Source organism: Bufo bufo, chromosome 7 (assembly GCF_905171765.1).
Source record: "Bufo bufo chromosome 7, aBufBuf1.1, whole genome shotgun sequence".
Taxonomy (NCBI): Eukaryota; Metazoa; Chordata; class Amphibia; order Anura; family Bufonidae; genus Bufo; species Bufo bufo.
In genome coordinates, this window is record NC_053395.1 from 101,825,761 (window position 1) to 101,851,117 (window position 25,357).

At 43.8% G+C, this 25,357-nt stretch overlaps 2 protein-coding genes across 4 annotated transcripts in view; both read left to right on the forward strand.

Moving 5' to 3' along the window:
- PGAP1 (post-GPI attachment to proteins inositol deacylase 1) overlaps nt 1-25,357 on the forward strand; it is a 1,296,519-nt gene that overhangs the window by 1,170,428 nt on the left and 100,734 nt on the right. The gene's annotated exons all lie outside the window — the stretch shown is intronic.
- LOC121008906 (lamina-associated polypeptide 2, isoforms alpha/zeta-like) lies at nt 13,045-17,789 on the forward strand. 2 transcript variants are annotated; one of them, XM_040441659.1, is made up of 2 exons: nt 13,045-13,468; nt 13,546-17,789. In XM_040441659.1, the coding sequence occupies exon 2, from the start codon at nt 15,796-15,798 to the stop codon at nt 17,728-17,730; it is 1,935 nt and encodes a 644-aa protein (XP_040297593.1). In that variant the 5' UTR covers nt 13,045-13,468; nt 13,546-15,795; the 3' UTR covers nt 17,731-17,789. The 2 variants fall into 2 exon arrangements, with proteins under 2 accessions (XP_040297593.1, XP_040297595.1); XM_040441661.1 differs by having other exon boundaries at nt 13,546-15,885.

The following is a 25,357-nucleotide window of genomic DNA, read 5'->3' on the forward strand; positions in this document are numbered from 1 at the left end:
GCTTTGATGCCACATTGCTGGCCGGGCAGGAAAGCTTGTCCAGGGAAAACTCGGCCAGTTGTGGCCACAAATTGAGTTTGGCTGCCCAGTAGTCCAGGGGATCTTCGATGTGGGGTGGCAGGGTGCACTCCAAGTATGCCACAACCTGCTGGTTCAGGTTCTGCTCTGTGTCTACCTGCTGCTGCTGGTGAGTAGTTTCTTCAGTAGGCAGGTGAAGAAAACTGCTCATCAGTGATTCTAGACTTAAGTTGCTGCTGATGGAGTTGGTACTGCTCCTACCATCCCCCCCAGCAGCCATGGCAGTGGAACATGAGTGCAGAGGGTTCCCCCGGTCAGATCTGCTTGAGGATGGGCCATGGCGCACATAGGCAGCGGCCAACTAAATACATAGGATGTTTAGATAGTAGTTTAGTTTGTCCTCCCTCTCAGCGGGTGTAAAAATGGCCCTCATTTTGGACCGGTAGCGAGGGTCTAACATGGTGGAGAGCCAGTAGTCATTCCTTTGCCGAATGGTGACAATTCGGCTGTCACTAAGCAAGCAAGTGAGCATGCATAGGGTGATTTGCGCAAGTGACTCGGAGGGACTCCCTGCCTCCATCTCCATACTGCCAAGCCGTGCCACGGTGTGTCTGGGTCCTCTGCTTCATCTTCCTCATCGCCCTGTAGCTCCTCTGGCTGGTCCTGCTCCTCCCACCTGTGTAGAAAAACCACCCATTTCTCTACACATTGCTTGTGCTCGAATGTCCTCCTCCTCCTCCTTTAGTTTAGCCCCCACAAGGCTCATGTGGCCATGAGATGTGGTCGCCACATCTCCTGTCCCTTGACCAGACAAACTTAGCAGCATCTGTTCCAGGACATGAATCAGTGGAATGACGTTGTTCATACCATAGTCCTTTCGACTGACAAATAAAGTGGCCTCCTCAAAGAGCCCGAGCAAATGGCAGGTGTCACGCATGAGTTGCCACTGACTAACATCGAAGTTACACAGGGGTGTACCCCTCTCCGCCTGTATCATCAAGAAATCGTTTATGGCCTTTCTCTGTTCATACAATCAGTCCAACATATGGAGGGTGGAATTTCAATGGGTGAAAACAACGCAAATCAGCTTATGTTGGGGGACGCCGTTCTGCCGCTGCAAGGAGGGTGTGCTTTGCGGTGTACGAGTGGCTGAAGTGCATGCAAAGTTTCCTGGCCATTTCCAGGATGTCTTGCAGATGGGATGAAGACTTCAGAAACCGCTTTACAACTAGATTGAACGCGTGTGCGCCATGCAGGTCGCATGGCTCAGCCCTCCCAGACGCAGCATCGACACCATGTTCTGCCACAGAGGACCCCCATGTTCTGCCACAGAGGACCCCCAGAAATGGCAGATGGGTTACTGTAGGTTCTGGAAGTCTTAGAGTGGTGGATAGAAGACATGTCCCACAGTCGGTGGTTCTCCATAATTCATTTGCAGCACTCTCAGAATGTAAGGACAACATGGATATGGACTCAAGCACAGAGGGTGAGAAACCATCGACTCCTATGTCTAATGTATGCAACAAAAAAGATAAAGTGAAGTCTCAAAGGAAGCAGCTGTTGCTGGGTGATTCAATCATAAGAAGTGTGGAGCTTAAAGAAAATGGTTTTATGAGATGTCTCCCTGGGGCTACTGCTAGAAGAGATAGAAGACGTATTATTAATATTGTTAAGCAAGCAAAGCAGGAAGGGGACGTGGATGTTCTTGTCCATCTAGGGACAAATGACCTGGCTTGCAATGAAGTGTCAGAGGTGAAAAAATCTTTTATCACACTTGGTAATGACGTACAGGATTTTGCATCCACCATTTCATTTTCTGAAGTTCTGCCTGTGCATAATGTTCAGAATGATAGGCAGAGGCGCATAAAGGAGTTCAACATATGGCTTGGTAAATGGTGTCAAGAGCAAGGATTTGGCTTTGTTTCTCATGATAGCTCTACTTGGAATAGAAAGGAACTGTACAAAAAAGATGGTTTGCATCTTTCTCTCAAAGGAACAAATGTACTTAGTGAACAACTCCAAGAATTTGCAAAAGAGTATTTAAACTAGGAAGGGGGGGCAAAAGAGTGAAAATAAAAGAGTCCAATTGCCCCCCGAAACAATGCCAGAACAGGTCAGAAGCACAGAGGTTAAGAAATGATAAGCTCAGAGTCCTGTCTACAAATGCTCGCAGTTTAGGTAAAAAAATCAATGAACTTGGGTCAATAATGGCATCTGAGAATGTAGATTTAGTGGCTGTTACGGAGACATGGTTTAATGAAAGAAATGACTGGGACATAACCATACCAGGGTACTCTTTATACAGAAGAGACAGAGAAGGCAAGAAAGGAGGAGGAGTGGCCCTGTATGTGAAAGATAGCATTAAATCTAACCTAATACAAGTTGGTGAGGCCAACATAGAGTCAGTTTGGGTTACGTTGCAGTTTGCTAACCATGCAGTAACTCGTGCTGGTGTGATATATAGACCACCTGGTCAAGTTAAAGAACTAGATGATCTACTAGTTGAAGAAATAGCTAAAATGACAATGAAAGGAGAAGTTATCATTATGGGAGATTTCAATCTTCCAGATATAAACTGGAAAACCAAAATAGCAAGTTCTACCAGGAGTACAGATATTCTAAATTCCCTACTGGGGTTATCTCTACAACAAGTGGTTGAGGAGCCAACCCGGAGGGAGGCCATTTTGGATTTGGTATTTACAAATGGGGATTCGGTATTTGATGTCATTGTCGGCGAAACCTTGGGATCTAGTGATCACCAGTCAGTGTGGTTTAATATAAGAACTGTGAAAGAGTCCCACCACACAAAAACAAAAGTTTTAGATTTTAGAAAAACAGACTTTTCAAAAATGAAATTAGTCATAAATGAGTCCTTATCAGACTGGAACGGATTACATGGAGTCCAGGAGAAATGGGACTACTTAAAAGGTGCATTATTGAAGGCAACAGAAAATTGCATTAGACTTGTCAGTAAAAGCAAAAAAAGGAGGAGACCACTGTGGTACTCAGCAGAAGTGGCCCAAATCATTAAAAATAAAAAGCTAGCATTTTGTAATTATAAAAAAACCCAGAGCAATGAAGATAAGGAAATCTACAAGATTAGGCAGAGAGAGGCCAAGCAAGTTATAAGAACTTCTAAAGCTCAGGCAGAAGAAAAACTAGCTCAGTCTATGAAAAAAGGGGATAAGACATTCTTCAGATATATAAATGAAAAAAGGAAATTAAAACAAGGAATAACTAAATTAAAAACAAAGGACGGAAGGTATGTAGAAGAGAATAAAGGGCTAGCCGACTGCCTTAATGAATACTTCTGTTCAGTTTTTACAAAAGAAAAAAGGAGAAGGACCTCCACTAGAAAGAATGACTAATAAATCGTTTGATGCATGTATCTTTGCTGTCTAAGGTGAAGACAAATAAGTCACAGGGGCCTGATGAGATACACCCAAAATTATTAAAAGAGCTTAGTGGTGAGCTGGCAAAACCGTTAACAGATTTATTTAACCAATCATTAGTAACAGGAGTCGTCCCGGAAGATTGGAAATTGGCAAATGTCGTGCCCATTCACAAGAAAGGTAGTAGGGAGGAATCGAGCAACTATAGACCAGTGAGTCTGACATCAATAGTAGGCAAATTAATGGAAACCCTATTAAAGGATAGGATTGTGGAACATCTAAAATCCCATGGATTGCAAGATGAAAAACAACATGGGTTTACTTCAGGGAGATCATGTCAAACAAATCTTATAGATTTTTTTGACTGGGTGAATAAAATAATAGACGGTGGAGGTGCAGTAGACATCGCATATCTAGATTTTAGTAAGGCTTTTGACACTGTCCCACATAGAAGACTTATCAATAAACTGCAGTCATTGAGCATGGACTCCCATATTGTTGAGTGGATTAGGCAGTGGCTGAGTGACAGACAACAGAGGGTTGTAGTCAATGGAGAACATTCAAAACAAGGTCATGTTACCAGTGGGGTTCCACAGGGATCTGTACTGGGACCGATTTTGTTTAATATCTTCATAAGTGATATTGCAAAAGGCCTCGATGGTAAGGTTTGTCTTTTTGCTGATGACACAAAGATATGTAACAGGGTTGATGTTCCTGGAGGGAAACGCCAAATGGAAAAGGATTTAGGAAAACTAGAAGAATGGTCAGAACTCTGGAAACTGAAATTTAATGTGGATAAGTGCAAGATAATGCACCTGGGGCGTAAAAACCCAAGGGCAGAATATAGAATATTTGACACAGTCCTGACCTCAGTATCTGAGGAAAAGGATTTAGGAGTAATTATTTCAGAAGACTTAAAGGTGGGAAGACAATGTAATAGAGCAGCACGAAATGCCAGCAGAATGCTTGGATGTATAGGGAGAGGTATAAGCAGTAGAAAGAGTGAAGTGCTTATGCCGCTGTACAGAACACTGGTGAGACCTCACTTGGAGTATTGTGCGCAGTACTGGAGGCCATATCTCCAGAAGGATATAGATACTCTAGAGAGAGTTCAGAGAAGAGCTACTAAACTAGTACATGGATTGCAGGATAAAACTTACCAGGAAAGGTTAAAGGACCTTAATATGTATAGCTTGGAAGAAAGAAGAGACAGAGGGGATATGATAGAAACTTTTAAATACATAAAGGGAATCAACTCGGTAAAGGAGGAGAGCATATTTAAAAGAAGAAAAACTACCACAAGAGGACACAGTTTTAAATTAGAGGGGCAAAGGTTTAAAAGTAATATAAGGAAGTATTACTTTACTGAGAGAGTAGTGGATGCATGGAATAGCCTTCCTGCAGAAGTGGTAGCTGCAAATACAGTGAAGGGGTTTAAGCATGCATGGAATAGGCATAAGGCCATCCTTCATATAAGATAAGGGCCGGGGGCTATCCATAGTATTCAGTATATTGGGCAGACTAGATGGGCCAAATGGTTCTTATCTGCCGACACATTCTATGTTTCTATGTTGTCGGTCACCATGGTTCCAATTTTGAATTGTCGAGGAGAAAGCCAGGATTCGATTTCTTTATTAAGAACGGGGAGCAGCCAACATCAAAAACTCAATGTTATATCCCGCTAAATTAAGAGTGGTAGATAAAGATACTGTTCGTTTCTTTTCTAGTCATGAGGAGGTGGCACAATGGTTGGATTCCAGGGGTATATGAATTACTATGAAGATGAGGTGGGGAGGGGTGTGGGTGAGGGGAGGTGGCGGGGGGGAGGTTTGGTGGTAGGTGAGAGGTTGATGGGTATTGTAAAATGCCTTGTCAACCACATAGGGGGGTTTTGGGGGGTGGGTTTTAGGGATGGATTGGCTGTCGTTCTCCGTTTCGTGGCTATGTGTGCCTCTCCGTTGAGAGTGTAGATAGTCTCACTCATATTTATGACATTTAACATTTTATGTTGGAATGTGAGAGGGTTGGGAGACAGAGTAAAGAGGACGGTAGTATTTGACCTTGTGACTCGTCATTTGCCCGCGATTGTTGCACTATTAGAGACTCATGCAACAGAAGATAGGATTTATACACTGAAAAAGAAATGGGCCTCTCTGGAGTACCATGCTTGCTTTTCATCTTACTCAAGAGGTGTCAGTGTATACATACATAGAGGGATAGAGTTCCAACCGCTAGACAGTGTAATAGACAAAGAGGGACGTTATGTATTTCTTTATGGGCTTTGGAAAGGGCAGGAGGTGATACTGGCGTTTATATATATTCCCCCTCCATTTAAATCAAATGTTATTTCACTCTTAGCTCAATATATCTCCACAAAAAATCAATGTGCTCTATTGGTGGCAGGCGACTTTAATGCGGTACCAGACCCTGAGCTGGACCGGTTCTCTTCACTCTCTGGGCGCGCTCGCAGCGGGTCCCCTTTGACTGCGGTGTGCCAGGAGCTGGCGCTGGTTGATATCTGGCGCCACCTCTATGGCAACAAAATTTTTTTTTCATGCTTTAGCCAGTCACACGGGTCTATGTCCCGTATTGATCTGGCATTTGCTAGTCGGGATATGTGCGGACGTGTCCGGAGAATGAGGTACGAGCCTCATGGAATCTCGGACCACTCCCCTATGTTGATTATGTTTGTGGAGGCTCCAACTTTAAGTAGAGCCTTTAAATTGAACTCACACTGGTTTGAGGTGATAGGGGAGCAGGACGGGGTAGACCATGATATTCAGGAATTCTGGGGCTTCAACGTAGGATCAACACATATCCATTTTGTGTGGGACGCGTTGAAGGCACATATTAGGGGTCTGTACTTTAATAAAATTCATAGATTTAGAACTGAAATACGTCGGAGCGAAAAACAGTTGACAGACTCAATAAGGAGTATGCGCGACGCATTGATCAACTCTTATGAGGAGCAACTCGTTGCTCAATTAAAGGAGGCCAATTCTCAGCTTAAGACAATGTTATATAAAAAAGCACAACATAAGCTTTTCTTTCAAGGTCAGAACCGATTTTGTGAGTCTGGCAAAACAGGTAGATTTCTGGCCCGTTTAGTGGCCAACCAGAGAGAGGTCACTAATATAAAAGAAATCAGGAACTCCCAGGGGATTGGGGTGAGATCCGTAGAGGAGATAAGAGAGGAATTTGTGAAATATTACTCTACCCTCTATAAATCTGACTCTATTTTTGGACGTACGGATATGGATCAATATCTCCAACAATTGGCGCTCCCCGAGTTATCTACCCAGGAGAGAGCGATGTTGGACTCCCCTATTCTTTTGGAGGAACTTCAAGTGACTCTTCCGGTATTAAAATATGGTTCTTCGCCCGGCCCAGATGGGCTACCGTTTGAAACGTATAGATTCCATGCCAAATCTCTCTTGCCAATTTTATTGCAGGTCTTTAATGAATCCTGCATATCTGGCTCGTTACCTTCATCATTCAAAGAGGCAGTAATTATCTTGGTCCTGAAAAAGGACAAGGACCCTTGCGATGTGGGGTCTTATAGACCCATATCGCTCTTAAATACGGACTATAAGATCTTTGCAAAAATTTTGGCTAATCGCTTGAAGAGGGTTATAGCCGGTCTGGTCCACCCTGACCAGACGGGCTTTATTCCTAGCCGCCAAATTCAGACGAGCATATATAGGGTCTATCTGAACTTGTCTGTTGGCGGTGGTGTGGACCACTCCATCCTGTCATTAGACGCCGCAAAGGCGTTTGACAGGATGGAGTGGTCTTTTCTCTGGGCTACGATGTCCCATTTCGGTTTTGGAAATCCATTTTTGGAAATGACTCAGATGTTATACGCACAGCCAGTTGCACGTATTAGTATCAATGGTATGAGCTCCTCTCCTGTGTCGATGTTCAGAGGGATGAGACAGGGGTGCCCCCTGTCTCCCCTTCTTTTCGCTCTTTTTATCGAACCATTGGCTTGTCGGATTCGTTTGGAGAATCGTATAGAAGGCTTCGGAGTGGCGGGAGTGAGCGATAAAATAAGCCTATATGCAGACGATGTGATTCTGTTCCTGGATCAGGGATGGAAAATCCTTCCGTATGTTATAGAGGTAATAGAATCTTACGGTAAATTATCAGGATATATGATCAACTGGACAAAGTCATCGCTCCTCCCTCTGAACCGGAAAGCTGTAGATGTGGGGAGCCGAGTCTGTATTTTGGCCCCTAACGATTCTTTGAATTATTTGGGGGTTAAGATCGGGGTCCCATTAAGTAGATTTTACGATCTGAATCTTGCCCCTGTTTTGGATAAAGTGAGAACTAAAGTTGGCGCTTGGCGGAAGCTAAGATTGGCACAGACAGACCGAATTGCATTGATCAGGATGATTATTCTACCTATAGTCTTGTTCCCGATGTGTGCTTCCCCTATTTGGATTGATGACATCTTTTTTCATAGATTGGAGACTCTCATTAATGACTTAATCTGGGGTAGGAAGAGAGTTCGTATAAAGCAGAGATATCTATGGTTGTCGGAGGCAGATGGTGGGCTGTCACTACCCTTCTTTCAGGGTTACTATTTTTGTGCACAGATTCAGCGGTGTTGTCATTGGAAAGAGAGTTTATTATTACGATACTTGAATAGAGTGATTGACACACCAATAGATAATATTTTTGTATGTTTGGAAACTGGTACTATGGGAATGAGGAGGTCCTTGCTGGTCCCTTACTCACTGCAGAGGGTGTGGAACAGGCTGAAGGAGATTCTTAAAGTCTCCGGTCCGCTTGGTTTCACTCCTCTGTGGGGGAACGGGGCGCTGGAGGAGTTCTTCAAAATTACAGATTTTGGTTACTGGACACGTAAAGGCATCTATATGGTGTCTCACCTTTTTTATTTAGGTCGGTTTAAAACACTTTCGGAATTTGGATTTAATTATTGTTCACCAATGGATCTATTTATGTATACACGTTTGAAACACTTATTTGAAGCCTCCAGGAATAGGGGGTGTATTCTCCCACGAGAGAATATATTCTTTGATTATTGTTATGCCCAGAAGGATGAGAAGATGAAAATATCTAGTTTATACTCTAAACTCCGTATGGCACTGGTCGCTGTAACGCCTTTCAAAAGCCCAAGTAAATGGGAGCAAGAGTTGAATTGCCCCCCTTTGCATTGGTCTTCTATTTATAGGAACGTGAGAAGGGCGACAGTCTCCAGTGCACATAGACTAATACAATTCAAGATCCTCCATAGGCTCTATTATACGCCCCAAATTCAAGGAAAATTTCCCCAAAATAGGGGTCGGGACTGCTGTTGTCCTAAATGTGGTCATGTTAATGCGAACTATGTCCATTTGCTCTGGAGTTGCAATAAAATGGGGCTCAGCCTCCCAGCCCTCTTCAAGGGAGTGGGATTTATACCTTCAACAAATAAAGATGTATGAGGATATGGAAAGGCAGCGGAGAGTAGCACGCAGAGCCACGTAGGTAGTTATTTCTGAATGTATTCACTGTTATGTTGTATTTGAAGAATTAAGGAGAACGACAGCCAATGGGGGGGGGGGGGGGATATAAGGATATGTATGTCTCTCTTATTATATACACTGACTTACTTTAAATTGGTTTATGTATTTTTTGTTTTTTGTATTAACTTTGTATATTTTCAAAAGAAGAAGGAAAAAAAAGAAAGAAAAAACAAAAACAAAAAAAAAAAAGAACGGGGAGCAGTTCCTCCCCTGTGTGATTCCGTTTGCCCAGTCAAACTAGAGGTCGTGGACCTAAGAAGAAATCTGGAAAAGGAGCAAGCCAGAAAGCTAAGAAAAAGTTCTCCAGCAAAGAGGAGAAGCATGAGTCCCTTAGACACTGTCTGTTAGGTAGAAAGTCAGTGTTTATGAAAAACCAAGCTCTGCTAGCCTGGGGGTGGCAGAAAAGAGAGAAATATGTGACACTGACCACATCTTCCAGAGGGCATAGTACGATGTGGGAAAATCCCCAGACCTCCGGTCTGAAGAAGAGGGGGGAGGGATATGTGGTAATGTGAAGGCGTGTTGTCCCACTTCAGATACCTCAGATGGGTGAGACAGATAAAATCCAGAGAGTGGCAGTAGTCTCAGCAAAGCATAGTTTACTGAGACATTTTTGTATACATTTTCTGGGCTGGATTTTACTTGGACTGGTGGCTAGGCTTGATAGAGGGAGTTGCCAGTCCACACCCTTCCAGTACGGGTTTTCCTTTCTACCTGAGGTGATCGCAGGTGAGGCCTGCTGTAATCAGGCTGGCATAAAGCGCCTCAGAGTAGGTCAGTCTGAGGAGGAAGAGCGAGACTGTTTTGTGAAGCAGAGGCTCTGTGTGTGGTCTCAGTCAGGAGGACTGAGGGGCCACAAGGCTTTGAATAGCCTGAGGTTTGGAGGACCTAGCGACACCTAGAGAACGAGGGTTGCACGCCCAGCATCTGGAGGACTACTGGGCCACACTCCCCCAAAAGGTACTGGAGTTGCCACAGCCTGGAGGCTGCAGTATTGATGTTGGCTGAGGAAAGCCGCATATAATGTCCATGTGTGAACTGTGCTCTATGAGTGAGGTAGGGACGTATTTTGTTTAGGTAGCGCCTAGACGGGCAGGAGTTTATTTGTGTTTTAAGTGTTGGTGGTGCGGGAACCTCACCCCACCCAGTGATGTATAACTGGACTATCCTTTATAAGAAGACTGTCAAAATAAAGGCACAGTTTGGACATGAAAATCCGTTGTCTGGTGAGATATCTGTGAGTGTGACCCCCTGAAAAGAGACGATTCCTTACAATATACTAACTTTTTATGTGGTACAGTGTCAAATGCTTTGGAGAAGTCCAGATATACGACGTCCATTGATTTGGCGCTGTCAAGTCTAGAACTTACCTCCTCATAGAAACTGATTAAATTAGTTTGGCATGACCGATCCCTCACGAAGCCATGCTGATATGGCGTTATTTGCTTATTTCTGTTTAGATGCTCTAAGATAGCATCTCTCAGAAAACCTTCAAACAGTTTACCCACAACAGTTGTTAAACTTATCGGCCTATAGTTTCCAGGATCTGTTTTTGGACCCTTTTTGAATATTGGCACCACATTTTCCATGCGCCAATCCTGTGGGACATTCGCTGTCAGTATAGAGTCCGCAAATATCAGAAATAAGGGTCTGGCTATGACATTACTTAATTCCCTTAAGATACGGGGGTGTATCCTAAGGGAAATTGGCCAGGAGCAGATGAGTGCACGCATACTGTTATCTCTTGGCAATCGCTTTGCTGATTGATTGCTGACAGATTGACTGATGAGGAGGAGGAGCAGGAGCATCAGGACCAGCAGATGATGGGAAGGACCGGCAGCTCCTTTCGGCTGAGGTGGTGGAGCCTTGACTGCATGAAATTGGGTGATGCAGAGGTTGCGGCGGTAGGCTGGACCACCACATCGAAGCCACGGTTCTCCCATGACACTTTATGGTGACGCTGCATGTATTGACGCAGGGCTGAGGTGCCACGCTTCACCTTCTGCCCACAAATTTGGCATTGGCCATGTTCACCTCCTCCAGCGGCCTAACAAAAAATTGCCACACCGCTGAGTATGGCATTTTCCCCCCAACACTCTGCTTTGACTGCCTGCTACCGCTGCCTCCATGAACCCCTGCACCGCTACTTTTCAGGCGGGTAGGATCCTTGAAGCGGGTGGTATATCCCGGGCATGTTTGGCTCCCGACCTCCCACTGCTGCCACCCTGCTGACTCCCGGCCACGCTAGTGACTTGCTGGCTCTACAGCTGCAAACTGCCACCCTCTTCTCCCAATGATGACGAAGCCCCTAATTCACCAGGCTCCCAAGTGCAATCAGCTACATCATCATCATCGAGTACTGTCTGCACGTCACTAATGTCCCAAAAAAATTCCAGAAGAAAATAAGATAAAAACGGTATGATATACAATTGTGCGGATGTCCCTGGCCATATTATTGAAGAAAACCACAGAAATAAGATAATAATGCACTTAGTAAAGTAGATGTAAGCATTATATATGGACAAAGTCCTCACTCTGATATGATAATATCTGAGACACTTAGTCAATATATTTTGATCAAAACACATCTAAGCCCGCCTACGAAGCGCCAAGGTGGTCGCAGGTCAGGCGGGTCCTACGCTAAACCTACCTAAGCCATTGGGCTTCTATGTTCAGGAGCGCAGACGCCGCACATATGGTGTGCTGCTCCTAGTCACCTCCATGTGCACCAAGCAACCAATGGGAGGAGGAGCAAGCACACCCATATGTACCACCTAATCAAGGCGCTCTATTGGATAGGAAGGGCAAAAGTGCAGAGGAATGCTACTCCCAAGATAAAATAGGCGCGCATTCACACTAGAAGGTGCCACTCCCTCAAGCAAGTACTACATAGACAAAAAAAAATCCAGAAAAAAATAAGATAAAAACATCCTGCACGGTATGATATACAATTGTGCGGATGTCCCTGGCCATATTATTGAAGAAAACCACAGAAATAAGATAATAATGCACTTAGTAAAGTAGATGCAAGCATTATATATGGACAAAGTCCTCACTCTGATATGATAATATCTGAGACACTTAGTCAATATATTTTGATCAAAACACATCTAAGCCCGCCTACCAAGTGCCAAGGTGGTCTCAGGTCAGGCGGGTCCTACGCTAAACCTACGTCACTAATGTCCCCCTCAACGCTCTCAGGGCCAGGAGCCTGACCGCTCACAATACCTGCTCCCACGGACTCTCATCATCACTACTTGACCGTCTACCAGAGGAAGCGGCGGATGTCTCCTCCAGATCTTGGCTGGGCAGTAGCTGCTGATTGTCCTCTAGTAGCTTGTCCTTGCTAAAAAGTGGATCTGGGCCTACGGCATATAATACTTCTCGTGCTGAGGGAACTGAAAATGACAGAGGAAGGTTCAGGACAGTTGGGGGCACAGGGCCTGCTCCCGGGCCATGCCAACTAGGCGTTGTGTCAGAGGAACCCACCGAATCTTGCCTGTGGGTGTCTGATGTCGCTTGCGACAAAGTTGAAGACCGAGTCAACCATTCAAGCACTGCTGGGTTGCTGGTCAAGACACGACCGCTAGATGACATCGGGGGCTCAGTCCTCTCGCTGCGACTCCTGCTGCCACCCCCCCCCCCTTCTTCTGCTGCCTGCAACAGAAACATTTTGCCCACTTCCCGTTTCCTTTGAAGGGCCTGTCACCTGTCTGACATACTGTATAATAAAAAAATGTTTTAATTAAAATAATACCCCCCAAAAAGGCTGAATAGCAAGTAAGACATATATTTTTATTTTTTCTGATTAATAAACTCCCCCCCCAAAAAAAATAAAAATAAAGAATAATCACAATTCACTGCAGAAGGTCAATTATGAATATATTCTTTTTCCCCAGTCGTCTCCATGACACCAAGTCCTGAGATTGACTTCCTTCTGATTGGACAGGAAAAACACAGAGAGGTTAAAACCCCCACCCCCTCCTCACATCACCAGTGTTTTTCCTGTCCCATCAGGATAGGAAGCAGGAGAGGTGCACGGAGCTCGTTTGGGCTCACCTGGAGTTTTTTTTTTTTTTTTTTTTTTTTTTTTTTTTTTTTTCATCTGGGCCGAGGTCGGATCTGCAGTGCAGCTCTCCCTCCTCCGTTTGGTTAGGCCTGGGCTCGGGCACATAGGTAGTGCCCCTGCGAAGATTCCCTCTGCGGCGGTCCCGGAGGGCTTGATGCAGAGGGAAGGAGGAACACGGCGGATCGGCACTGTGATGTGTCCCTTCCGGCCGGCAGGCGGATGACGTCAGACGCCGGGGGCGGAGCTAAGCGCGCTGACGTCATCAACATGCGCCACAGGTCCTGCAGCATGAGAAGCATGGAGACACTATAAAAACGCTCAGGACCTGTGTAACGGCGCCCTGCATAGCGCGGCTCACATATTTTGGTGAAGCATCTCTGAAGCGGTCGGGAGTCAAGATGAGCACCCCCCTCACGCCGGGCTCTGGAACCGAGCCTGCATCAAACCCTGGGACAGTGAGTAACCTGTTCTCAGGTACATGCCTTGTATGGTGGGTTCAGTCTGCTCATCCTTTCCTCCCTTACCATTTCAGGGAGAAAAGGATTCGGCTTCTGCAGCCAAAAAAACTAGAAAATGTGGTATTTGCTGCAAAAGATTGTCTAACACTGGATCCAAGCCCCTGTGTAAAGAATGTACTGCCAGTGTCATCAAGTCTGAGTCTTCTAGTCTAATTGAAGACATTAGAAAAGTGGTAAAAGAAGAGGTTCAGCTAGCCTTAACTACCAGAGAACCTACTCCTCCCAAAGTTCCCCCCACTCAGGACGCCCGTAGTGTTAAATCACTTATCCTGGATTCCGACTCTGAGGGGCTGGCGGTCTCAGACTCCGAATCTGTCCAAAAACACCCGGCATCTTCAGATGAAGAGGGCGAATATAAGCGCTTCCTGTTCAATCCTGAAGATATTGATGAACTTATCAGGGCCATCAGGGCCACCATTCAGATGGAGATGCCTAAAACCCCTAGGTCTACCCAGCAAGAAATTTTTGGGGGTCTAGGTGAAAGGAAGAAGGCCGTTTTTCCAGTCCCTGATAGTGTCCAAAAATTAATTAGGTCTGAATGGGAAAAACCGGATAAAGGATCCTTTATCCCAAGAGGAATTAAGAGGCGCTACCCCTTTAGCCAAGAGGACTGTACGGATTGGGAGACCATTCCCAAAGTAGACGCGCCAGTGGCCAAGGTAGCAAAACATACGGCCCTACCGTTTGAAGACTCAGCACAATTGAAAGATCCTCTAGACAGGAAAGCGGAGAGTCTCTTGCGAAAGACCTGGGAGACTACGGCGGCCCTTCTCAAACCGGGCGTTGCCTCCACATGTGTGGCCAGAACACTGAACCTTTGGCTAGACCAGCTAGAGATACATCTGGTCAATAAGACACCACGGGATCAAATTCTAGAGAGCTTGCCTCTATTAAAGATGGCAACCTCCTTTCTAGCAGACGCGGCTGCTGAATCAGTTAAACTGTCCGCCCGTACAGCTGTTCTCTCAAATACAGCGAGAAGGGCACTATGGCTTAAAGCGTGGTCAGGAGATATCACATCTAAAAATAAATTAATCGCACTCCCCTTCCACGGTCAGTACGTTTTCGGAGAAGATCTAGATAAAATCCTAGACAACGCGACAAATAAAAAAAGAGGGTTTCCAGAGGAAAGATATAAACAAAAAAGGCAGCCCTTTCGTGACCGATTTTTTCAACCCGAAAATAAAAAAGATAAAGGGAAGACTGGGAGGTGGAGCTATGCGAAGGGAGGCAGGGGGAGAAGCTTCCTCTTCAACCCAAATCGGGCCGAAGCCTCCTCATCCAACAACAAACAATGACGCCATACCAGTGGGGGGAAGACTCGGCTCCTTTCTAAGATCTTGGGAGCATGTAACAAACAGCCGGTGGATCTTAAGTATTATACAAGAGGGTTATCTGATAGATCTTCTCTCTTCCCCTCCACAGAAATATGTGATCACTACCCTTCCCCCATCTCAAACTGCGACCTTAAAAAACGACATAAAAAACCTATTAACCTTGGACGCCATAGAGCCCGTCCCGAAAAATCAGACAGGACTGGGATTCTATTCCCGCCTCTTCATTATAAAGAAACCAAACGGGAAATCCAGGGTAATTATAAATCTGAAACATCTAAACAAATACGTAAGATATCAAAAATTCAAAATGGAGACCCTGAAGTCAGCAGTGAAACTCTTAAAAAAGGATGCAGTGATGGCCACAATAGATTTAAGCGACGCCTATTATCACGTCCCAATTCACAGGTCATCAAGGGAATTCCTAAGGTTCGCAATAGAATTGGAGGGAAACATTCAGCATTTCCAGTTCAGGTGTCTCCCCTTCGGGATCTCTTCTGCCCCAAGGGTTTTTACCAAAATAATGGCGGAAGCCTTGACAACCTTGAGAGAAAAGGCAATTTGTGTGATCCCCTATCTGGACGACCTACTGGTAGTGGCGGACAACATAGAGACCATGGGAATCCATCTCGGGTTAGTCCTGGATCATCTACAGAGCCTAGGTTGGCTCATCAATTGGAAAAAATCGGATTTAATCCCATCCAAACGGAAAGTTTTTCTGGGCATTACTCTAGACACAGTCTCCCAAAGATCCTTTCTACCACCTCAAAAGATAGTAAAACTTCAGACAGCTTTGAGGAAGTTCAAGAAGGAGAAATTCTGTTCAATAAGACAGGCCATGAAGGTACTAGGGAGTCTGTCCGCTTGCATTCCAGCAGTTGCCTGGGCACAGTTCCATCTAAGACCACTCCAGAAATTCATCTTAGACAAATGGAACAGATCGCAATTAACCCTAGAGAGGAAAATATTCTTAGATGCAGAGACCAAAAAATCACTAACTTGGTGGCTCAGCAATTCGAACCTAGAAAACGGGATTTTCTGGGCACAAGATCTCCCTCTAGTCATCACAACAGATGCCAGCCTCCACGGGTGGGGAGCGGTCGTCCAGGGGAACTCCTACCAGGGAACATGGGGGAATTACGTGAGCCAGCAATCCTCAAATTTCAAGGAGCTGAGGGCAGTGTGGGAAGCACTGAAACACACAAGTCAGCTGGCAAAGGGTCGTCACGTCCTAGTCTACTCGGACAACGCTACAGCCGTGGCCTTTATCCAACACCAGGGAGGCACAAGGCATCGCCCGCTACAGAACCTGGCAAACAAAATCTTTTCCTGGGCAGAAGGCAACATTCAATCTCTTTCAGCGGTTCATTTGAAGGGAGTTTTAAACATTCAGGCCGATTACCTAAGCCGGCACAGACTAGACCCAGGGGAATGGATGTTAGCTCCAGAAGCCTTCCATTTAATCACAAAGAAATGGGGCAGGCCGACGATAGACCTGTTTGCATCCAGGAGAAATCATCAGCTAAACCAGTTCTTCTCCCTCAACCCCAGGGATCATCCTCGGGCAGTAGACGCCCTCAACCAGAGTTGGACAACAAACTTAGTCTACGCCTTCCCCCCATTTCCGCTTATCCCCAGAGTGTTACAGAAGTTCCTAAAAGAAAAGTGTACACTAATCCTGATAACCCCCTTCTGGCCCAAGAGAAGTTGGTTCTCCCTCTTGAAAGCCCTCAGCGTGGAAGCTCCTCTCCTTCTACCTCAAAGGCCGGACCTTCTAAGTCAGGGACCTATTTCTCACCCAGACCTGAAAATACTAAAGTTAACAGCCTGGATTCTGAAGAATCCAACTTATTAAACTTTGGTCTATCAAAAAAAGTAGTGAACACCTTACTCCTTAGCAGGAAACAGAGTACCAACGACAAGTACCAAAAAATATGGAAGAAATTTGCTGATTGGTCTGGGACCTCCTTCAACCAGTTTAGAGCCAACATCTCACTAATCCTGGATTTTCTTCAAGAAGGGCTAGATTTAGGTCTATCCCCCAATACCCTTAGGGTCCAGGTATCGGCTTTAGGAGCACTATATAATACCAAGCTAACGGAACATCCCTGGATATCCAGATTCCTTAAGGCGGCAGATAGGATCAGACCTACAATTAGAAACATGGTGCCACCATGGAACCTTAATACAGTACTAGGGGGTCTAACCTCCGATCCATTCGAACCTCTGGACTCTATCCACATCAGATGGCTTACCATTAAAACGATTTTTCTGGTGGCAATAACCTCAGCCAGAAGGGTCTGTGAGCTGCAGGCCTTGTCCATCCAAGAACCATTCCTTGCAATATTTGAGGACAAATTAATTTTCAAATTAGATCCGACTTTCCTCCCCAAGGTAGTCTCGACCTTCCATAGGTCTCAGGACATTGTTCTCCCCTCGTTCTGTGACGATCCGAAAAACGATCAAGAAATCACTTACCACACATTAGATGTCCGGAGAGCGGTCTTAAAGTACCTGGAAGCTACCAGCCTTTGGAGAAAAGACAAAAATCTGTTTGTCCAATTTTCAGGTCCTAACAAAGGGAAGAAAGCGGCAAAAAGTTCCATCTCCAGATGGATTAAGATGGCAATCTCCGAAGCATATAAAGCTCAGGGAAAAGACGTCCCTGCTTCCCTAAAAGCACATTCTACGAGAGGCATGGCTGCCTCCTGGGCGGAAAAAGCCTCAGCCTCCTTACAACAGATTTGCAGGGCAGCAACATGGAAAAGAGTTCATACTTTCACTAAGCACTACAGACTAGATGTAGCTGCTAATGACGACCTAAGATTTGGACGTAAGGTCCTGTCGGCAGTTGTCCCCCCCTAATTGTATCTTTGATATTGTCTCAGGACTTGGTGTCATGGAGACGACTGGGGAAAAGAGTATTACACTCACCGGTAATCCGGTTTCCTGGAAGTCTCCATGACACCACATATATCCCACCCTTTTTTTCTGCTATTAGCTATTATCCTTTCATCCTGGGGTTCTTCGTTAAAATACACTGGTGATGTGAGGAGGGGGTGGGGGTTTTAACCTCTCTGTGTTTTTCCTGTCCAATCAGAAGGAAGTCAATCTCAGGACTTGGTGTCATGGAGACTTCCAGGAAACCGGATTACCGGTGAGTGTAATACTCTTTTCCTATAACTACACCCCAAAAAAAGAAATATAACAATCACAATTCACCGCAGAATGGCTAATAGGATGTACGTATATTTCCTTTTTCTACACCACGTAAATGGCTGTAGTACAATGTAACTTCACCGCTGGATGCCAATTATGAAATTGTTATGAAAAAAAAAAATCCATATTTTTTTCCGATTTCTACATCCCAAAAAAAGAAATATAACAATTACAATTCACTGCAGAATGGCTAATGGGGCGTACGTATATTTACTTTTTCTACACCACGTAAATGGCTCTAGTACAATGTAACTTCACCGCTGAACGGCAATTAACATAGTAACATAGTAACATAGTACATAAGGCCGAAAAAAGACATTTGTCCATCCAGTTCGGCCTGTCATCCTACAAGTTGATCCAGAGGAAGGCAAAAAAACCCTGTGAGGTAGAAGCCAATTTTCCTCACTTTAGGGGAATAAAAAATTCCTTCCCGACTCCAATCAGGCAATCAGAATAACTCCCTGGATCAACGACCCCTATCTAGTAGCTATAGCCTGTAATATTATTACACTCCAGAAATACATCCAGGCCCCTCTTGAATTCCTTTATTGTACTCACCATCACCACCTCCTCAGGCAGAGAGTTCCATAGTCTCACTGCTCTTACCGTAAAGAACCCTTTTCTATGTTTGTGTACAAACCTTCTTTCCTCCAAACGCAGAGGATGTCCCCTCGTCACAGTCACAGTCCTGGGGATAAATAGATGATGGGATAGATCTCTATACTGACCCCTGATATATTTATACATAGTAATTAGATCTCCCCTCAGTCGTCTTTTTTCTAACGTGAATAACCCTAATTTTGATAATCTTTCAGGGTACTGTAGTTGCCCCATTCCAGTTATTACTTTAGTTGCCCTCCTCTGGACCCTCTCCAGCTCTGCTATGTCTGCCTTGTTCACAGGAGCCCAGAACAGTACACAGTACTCCATGTGTGGTCTGACCAGTGATTTGTAAAGTAGTAGGAATATGTTCTCATCACGGGCATCTATGCCCCTTTTGATGCAACCCATTATCTTATTGGCCTTGGCAGCAGCGGCCTGACACTGTTTTTTGCAGCTTAGTTTGCTGTTTATTAAAATTCCTAGATCCTTTTCCATGTCAGTGTTACCGAGTGTTTTACCATTTAGTATGTATGGGTGACTTGCATTATTCCTTCCCATGTGCATAACTTTACATTTGTCAGTGTTAAACCTCATCTGCCACTTATCTGCCCAAGCCTCCAATCTATCCAGATCCCTCTGTAGTAGTATACTGTCCTCTTCAGTGTTAATTACTTTACACAGTTTAGTGTCATCTGCGAAAATTGATATTTTACTATGCAAGCCTTCTACAAGATCATTAATAAATATATTGAAGAGAATAGGGCCCAATACTGACCCCTGAGGTACTCCACTAGTGACAGTGACCCAATCTGAGTATGTACCGTTAATAACCACCCTCTGTTTTCTATCATTGAGCCAGTTACTTACCCACTTACAGACGTTTTCTCCGAGTCCGAGCATTCTCATTTTATATACTAACCTTTTATGAGGTACAGTGTCAAATGCTTTGGAGAAGTCCAGATACACGACATCCATTGATTCGCCGCTGTCAAGTCTAGTACTTACCTCCTCATAGAAACTGATTAAATTAGTTTGACATGACCGATCCCTCACGAAGCCATGCTGATATGGCGTTATTTGCTTATTTCCGTTAAGATGCTCTAACATAGCATCTCTCAGAAAACCTTCAAACAGTTTACCCACAACAGATGTTAAACTTACCGGCCTATAGTTTCCAGGCTCTGTTTTTGGACCCTTTTTGAATATTGGCACCACATTTGCCATGCGCCAATCCTGTGGGACATTCCCTGTCAGTACAGAGTCCGCAAATATCAGAAATAAGGGTCTGGCTATGACATTACTTAATTCCCTTAGGATACGGGGGTGTATGCCATCCGGTCCTGGCGATTTGTCTATTTTGATATTTTTAAGTCGCTGTTGTACTTCTTCCTGGGTCAGACAGGACACTTTTAATGGCGAATTTATTTCAACATTCAGCATTTCATCTGACAGTTTATTTTCCTCATAGAATGTGTCGGCAGATAAGAACCATTTGGCCCATCTAGTCTGCCCAATATACTGAATACTATGGATAGCCCCTGGCCCTATCTTATATGAAGGATGGCCTTATGCCTATCCCATGCATGCTTAAACTCCTTCACTGTATTTGCAGCTATCACTTCTGCAGGAAGGCTATTCCATGCATCCACTACTCTCTCAGTAAAGTAATACTTCCTGATATTACTTTTAAACCTTTGCCCCTCTAATTTAAAACTATGTCCTCTTGTAGCAGTTTTTCTTCTTTTAAATATTCTCTCCTCTTTTACCTTGTTGATTCCCTTTATGTATTTAAAAGTTTCTATCATATCCCCTCTGTCTCGTTTTTCTTCCAAGCTATACATATTAAGGTCCTTTAATATTTCCTGGTAAGTTTTATCCTGCAATCCATGTACCAGTTTAGTAGCTCTTCTCTGAACTCTCTCCAAAGTATCTATATCCTTCTGGAGATATGGTCTCCAGTACTGAGCACAATACTCCAAATGAGGTCTCACTAGTGCTCTGTAGAGCGGCATGAGCACCTCCCTCTTTCTACTGGTAATTCCTCTCCCTATACACCCAAGCATTCTGCTAGCATTTCCTGCTGCTCTATGACATTGTCTGCCTACCTTTAAGTCTTCTGAAATAATGATCCCTAAATCCCTTTCCTCAGATACTGAGGTTAGGACTGTATCACTGATTTTATATTCTGCTCTTGGGTTTTTACGCCCCAGGTGCATTATCTTGCACTTATCAACATTAAATTTTAGTTGCCAGATTTTTGACCATTCCTCTAGTTTTCCTAAATCCTTTTCCATTTGGTGTATCCCTCCAGGAACATCAACCCTGTTACAAATCTTTGTGTCATCAGCAAAAAGACACACCTTACCATCGAGGCCTTCTGCAATTTCGCTGATAAAGATATTAAACAATATGGGTCCCAGAACAGATCTCTGAGGTACCCCACTGGTAACAAGACCTTGGTCTGAATATACTCCATTGACTACAACCCTCTGTTGCCTGTCCCTCAGCCACTGCCTAATCCATTCAACAATATGGGAGTCCAAGCCCAAAGACTGCAATTTATTGATAAGCCTTCTATGTGGGACAGTATTAAAAGCCTTACTAAAGTCTAGATAAGCGATGTCTACTGCACCTCCTCCATCTATTATTTTAGTCACCCAATCAAAAAATCAATAAGATTAGTTTGACATGATCTCCCTGAAGTAAACCCATGCTGTTTTTCATCTTTCAATCCATGGGATTTTAGATGTTCCACCATCCTCTCCTTAAGCATGGTTTCCATTAATTTCCCCACTATTGATGTCAGGCTTACTGGCCTATAGTTGCCCGATTCCTCCCTACTACCTTTCTTGTGAATGGGCACAACATTTGCTAATTTCCAATCTTTTGCGACGACTCCTGTTGCCAGTGATTGGTTAAATAAATCTGTTAATGGTTTTGCTAGTTCACCGCTGAGCTCTTTTAATAGCTTTGGGTGTATCCCATCAGGCCCCTGTGACTTATTTGTATTAATTTTAGACAGCTAACTTAGAACCTCTTCCTCTGTAAAGACACATGCATCAAAAGATTCATTAGTTTTCTTTCCTAACTGAGGTCCTTTTCGTTCATTTTCCTTTGTAAAAACTGAACAGAAGTATTCATTGAGACATACAGTACAGACCAAAAGTTTGGACACACCTTCTCATTCAAAGAGTTTTCTTTATTTTCATGACTATGAAAATTGTAGATTCACACTGAAGGCATCAAAACTATGAATTAACACATGTGGAATTATATACATAACAAACAAGTGTGAAACAACTGAAAATATGTCATATTCTAGGTTCTTCAAAGTAGCCACCTTTTGCTTTGATTACTGCTTTGCACACTCTTGGCATTCTCTTGATGAGCTTCAAGAGGTAGTTCCCTGAAATGGTTTTCACTTTACAGGTCTGCCCTGTCAGGTTTAATAAGTGGGATTTCTTGCCTTATAAATGGGGTTGGGACCATCAGTTGCGTTGAGGAGAAGTCAGGTGGATACACAGCTGATAGTCCTACTGAATAGACTGTTAGAATTTGTATTATGGCAAGAAAAAAGCAGCTAAGTAAAGAAAAATGAGTGGCCATCATTACTTTAAGAAATGAAGGTCAGTCAGTCAGCCAAAAAATTGGGAAAACTTTGAAAGTAAGGGCTATTTGACCATGAAGGAGAGTGATTGGGTGCTGCGCCAGATGACCTGGCCTCCACAGTCACCGGACCTGAACCCAATCGAGATGGTTTGGGGTGAGCTGGACCGCAGAGTGAAGGCAAAAGGGCCAACAAGTGCTAAGCATCTCTGGGAACTCCTTCAAGACTGTTGGAAGACCATTTCAGGGGACTACCTCTTGAAGCTCATCAAGAGAATGCCAAGAGTGTGCAAAGCAGTAATCAAAGCAAAAGGTGGCTACTTTGAAGAACCTAGAATATGACATATTTTCAGTTGTTTCACACTTGTTTGTTATGTATATAATTCCACATGTGTTAATTCATAGTTTTGATGCCTTCATAGTCATGAAAATAAAGAAAACTCTTTGAATGAGAAGGTGAGTCCAAACTTTTGGTCTGTACTGTATATAAAGTTTATTAAACAACACCAACAGACAGACACATTAAAAATTGTATACAATATGAACAGCGTGTCGGTAACAGAATAAAACCGACACATACAGAATTCACTGAACATCCCCTGATAAGGACATGCAATCTATACTAGCTATACCAGCTGACATTTTTGTATAGCTGGTATAGATTGCATGTCCTTATCAGGGGACGTTCAGTGGATTCTGTATGTGTCGGTTTTATTCTGTTACCGACACGCTGTTCATATTGTATACAATTTTCTAATGTGTCTGTCTGTTGGTGTTGTTTAATAAACTTTATATATATTTTTTTATCTATGGACATTGTTGGATGTGCATTAATAGAGTGGTTCTTTTGACTCCTTCTTGGGTCTGGCTTGCTCTATATTTAGAAACTCCCTTTTCTGACCTGGGGTTTCACCAAACTTGTTCGTTTGGTGAAAACATTCAAAGCTACGCCAAGATGGTGACTTCCTGTTAATTCCAAGTTCATGTCCAGGGCATATTTTCCTTCTAGCTTTTGATCTCCAACAACTAAACTCTTTAAAGTTACCCAAGTCTTCCATTTTTTTTTTATACCTCCACTGACTCTGAAAGATGTCAAATACACAATGCTTGAACGGTCTGCAAATACAGAGCCTTAGAGAAGAGTGTCCTCTCCCTTATTTATTCAATTTTAAGCTCACCCCTTTCTGATACTAAGTTAGCTTTTATGCATGGCTGGTAATTAGATTTGGGGGAGAACCTCACTCTGGTACAATGGCATTAGTGTTGTACAGAAATCAGCAAGTGGAGCTGGCAAGTAATTAATGGAAGCTTCTTTACAAGTACTTCATAGAGTATAGATAGTGCTTTCTAGACTACACCTGATTTATCCAATGGTTTCCCCTTTATTCAAGGTAAAAAAGTGGAGTAGACGGCTCTACTGCTCAGGCAAATGGTAGAGGTGCAAGGCTGCTTGGTCTGACTCACCCAGTCAGAAGCATAAAATAACAAGTAATAAGAGATAAGCAGGCACACTCTTATATTGGATACAAACGGTAATTTATTAATGGTCTATTATAGTAGATAAAAGGGTAAAAATAAAGTTTAGCTGAAGGTAGGGGGTGTATAGAGTGATCACCAGTAGGTGAAAAGGTGATAGATGTCCTGTAGGATGGTCCTACGAAAAATGAGCGTGTATATAGGGTTGTGGTAAAAAAAACCGGATATGGGTCTTGTTTAAAAACCTTCAAAAATAGAAAATATATATAGAGATAAATATATATATTATGTGCACAATGTCTTGTTTAGGATAGATGATAATATATGTGGGAAAACAATGGAAGAGGGGTAAAAACTTGGAAAAAAATAGTCCTTCATAAAAATGTGGAAAAATATGAAATAAAACTGAGAATAATAATAAAAGTCTTTCATAAAAATATGGATGATAGAACTGTCTTGCAGTCTTTTGTAAAGTGACCACTGTGTGGTGGATAAAATCGATTATAATCAAAGATCTTGTAATGAGGATGTTATCCTGTATTGCCCCTTTATAGGACCAGTATATGGGGTATCAGGTAAGTAGCAAATTATGCAGAGTACTGCGCAACAGAGGATGGTGCGTCTATACAAATATTACATGTGGGTAATAGTTGTTATTGGTTGGAATCCATATAACATACTGTACGAAGGCAGAGGTGTTCTGTGCCTGAGTGCGGCGTCCCGCACTGTCTCTGGCTACAGAGATCACTTACCCTTCTTGACGTTTGTGGCTTGTATCCTTCTGGTCCTCTGGTAGTGGTTCCTGATAGTCGGCTGTAGTGATCCGATCCTGCTCTCCAGAGTCAGCGGCGTAGCCTCGTGTTGCCTAGGACGCCGGGGGGCGTGGTTCGCGCGTCTACAGAGCAGGAGAAGCATAGCGAGCAAGCCTAACAAGATTCCGCGATCACGTGACCACCTACGTCACTCCTTAGACGCGCGAACCACGCCCCCCGGCGTCCTAGGCAACACGAGGCTACGCCGCTGACTCTGGAGAGCAGGATCGGATCACTACAGCCGACTATCAGGAACCACTACCAGAGGACCAGAAGGATACAAGCCACAAACGTCAAGAAGGGTAAGTGATCTCTGTAGCCAGAGACAGTGCGGGACGCCGCACTCAGGCACAGAACACCTCTGCCTTCGTATAGTATGTTATATGGATTCCAACCAATAACAACTATTACCCACATGTAATATTTGTATAGACGCACCATCCTCTGTTGCGCAGTACTCTGCATAATTTGCTACTTACCTGATACCCCATATACTGGTCCTATAAAGGGGCAATACAGGATAACATCCTCATTACAAGATCTTTGATTATAATCGATTTTATCCACCACACAGTGGTCACTTTACAAAAGACTGCAAGACAGTTCTATCATCCATATTTTTATGAAAGACTTTTATTATTATTCTCGGTTTCCCCTTTATGTTTTAGGGGCTGCCAGGAGGTTAGTAATACCCTCCATGTATAGTGGACCTGTGCCATAGTAAGACAGTCTTGGACCAACATTCAGAGAGGACTATTTGAAGTATTTGGGAGAGA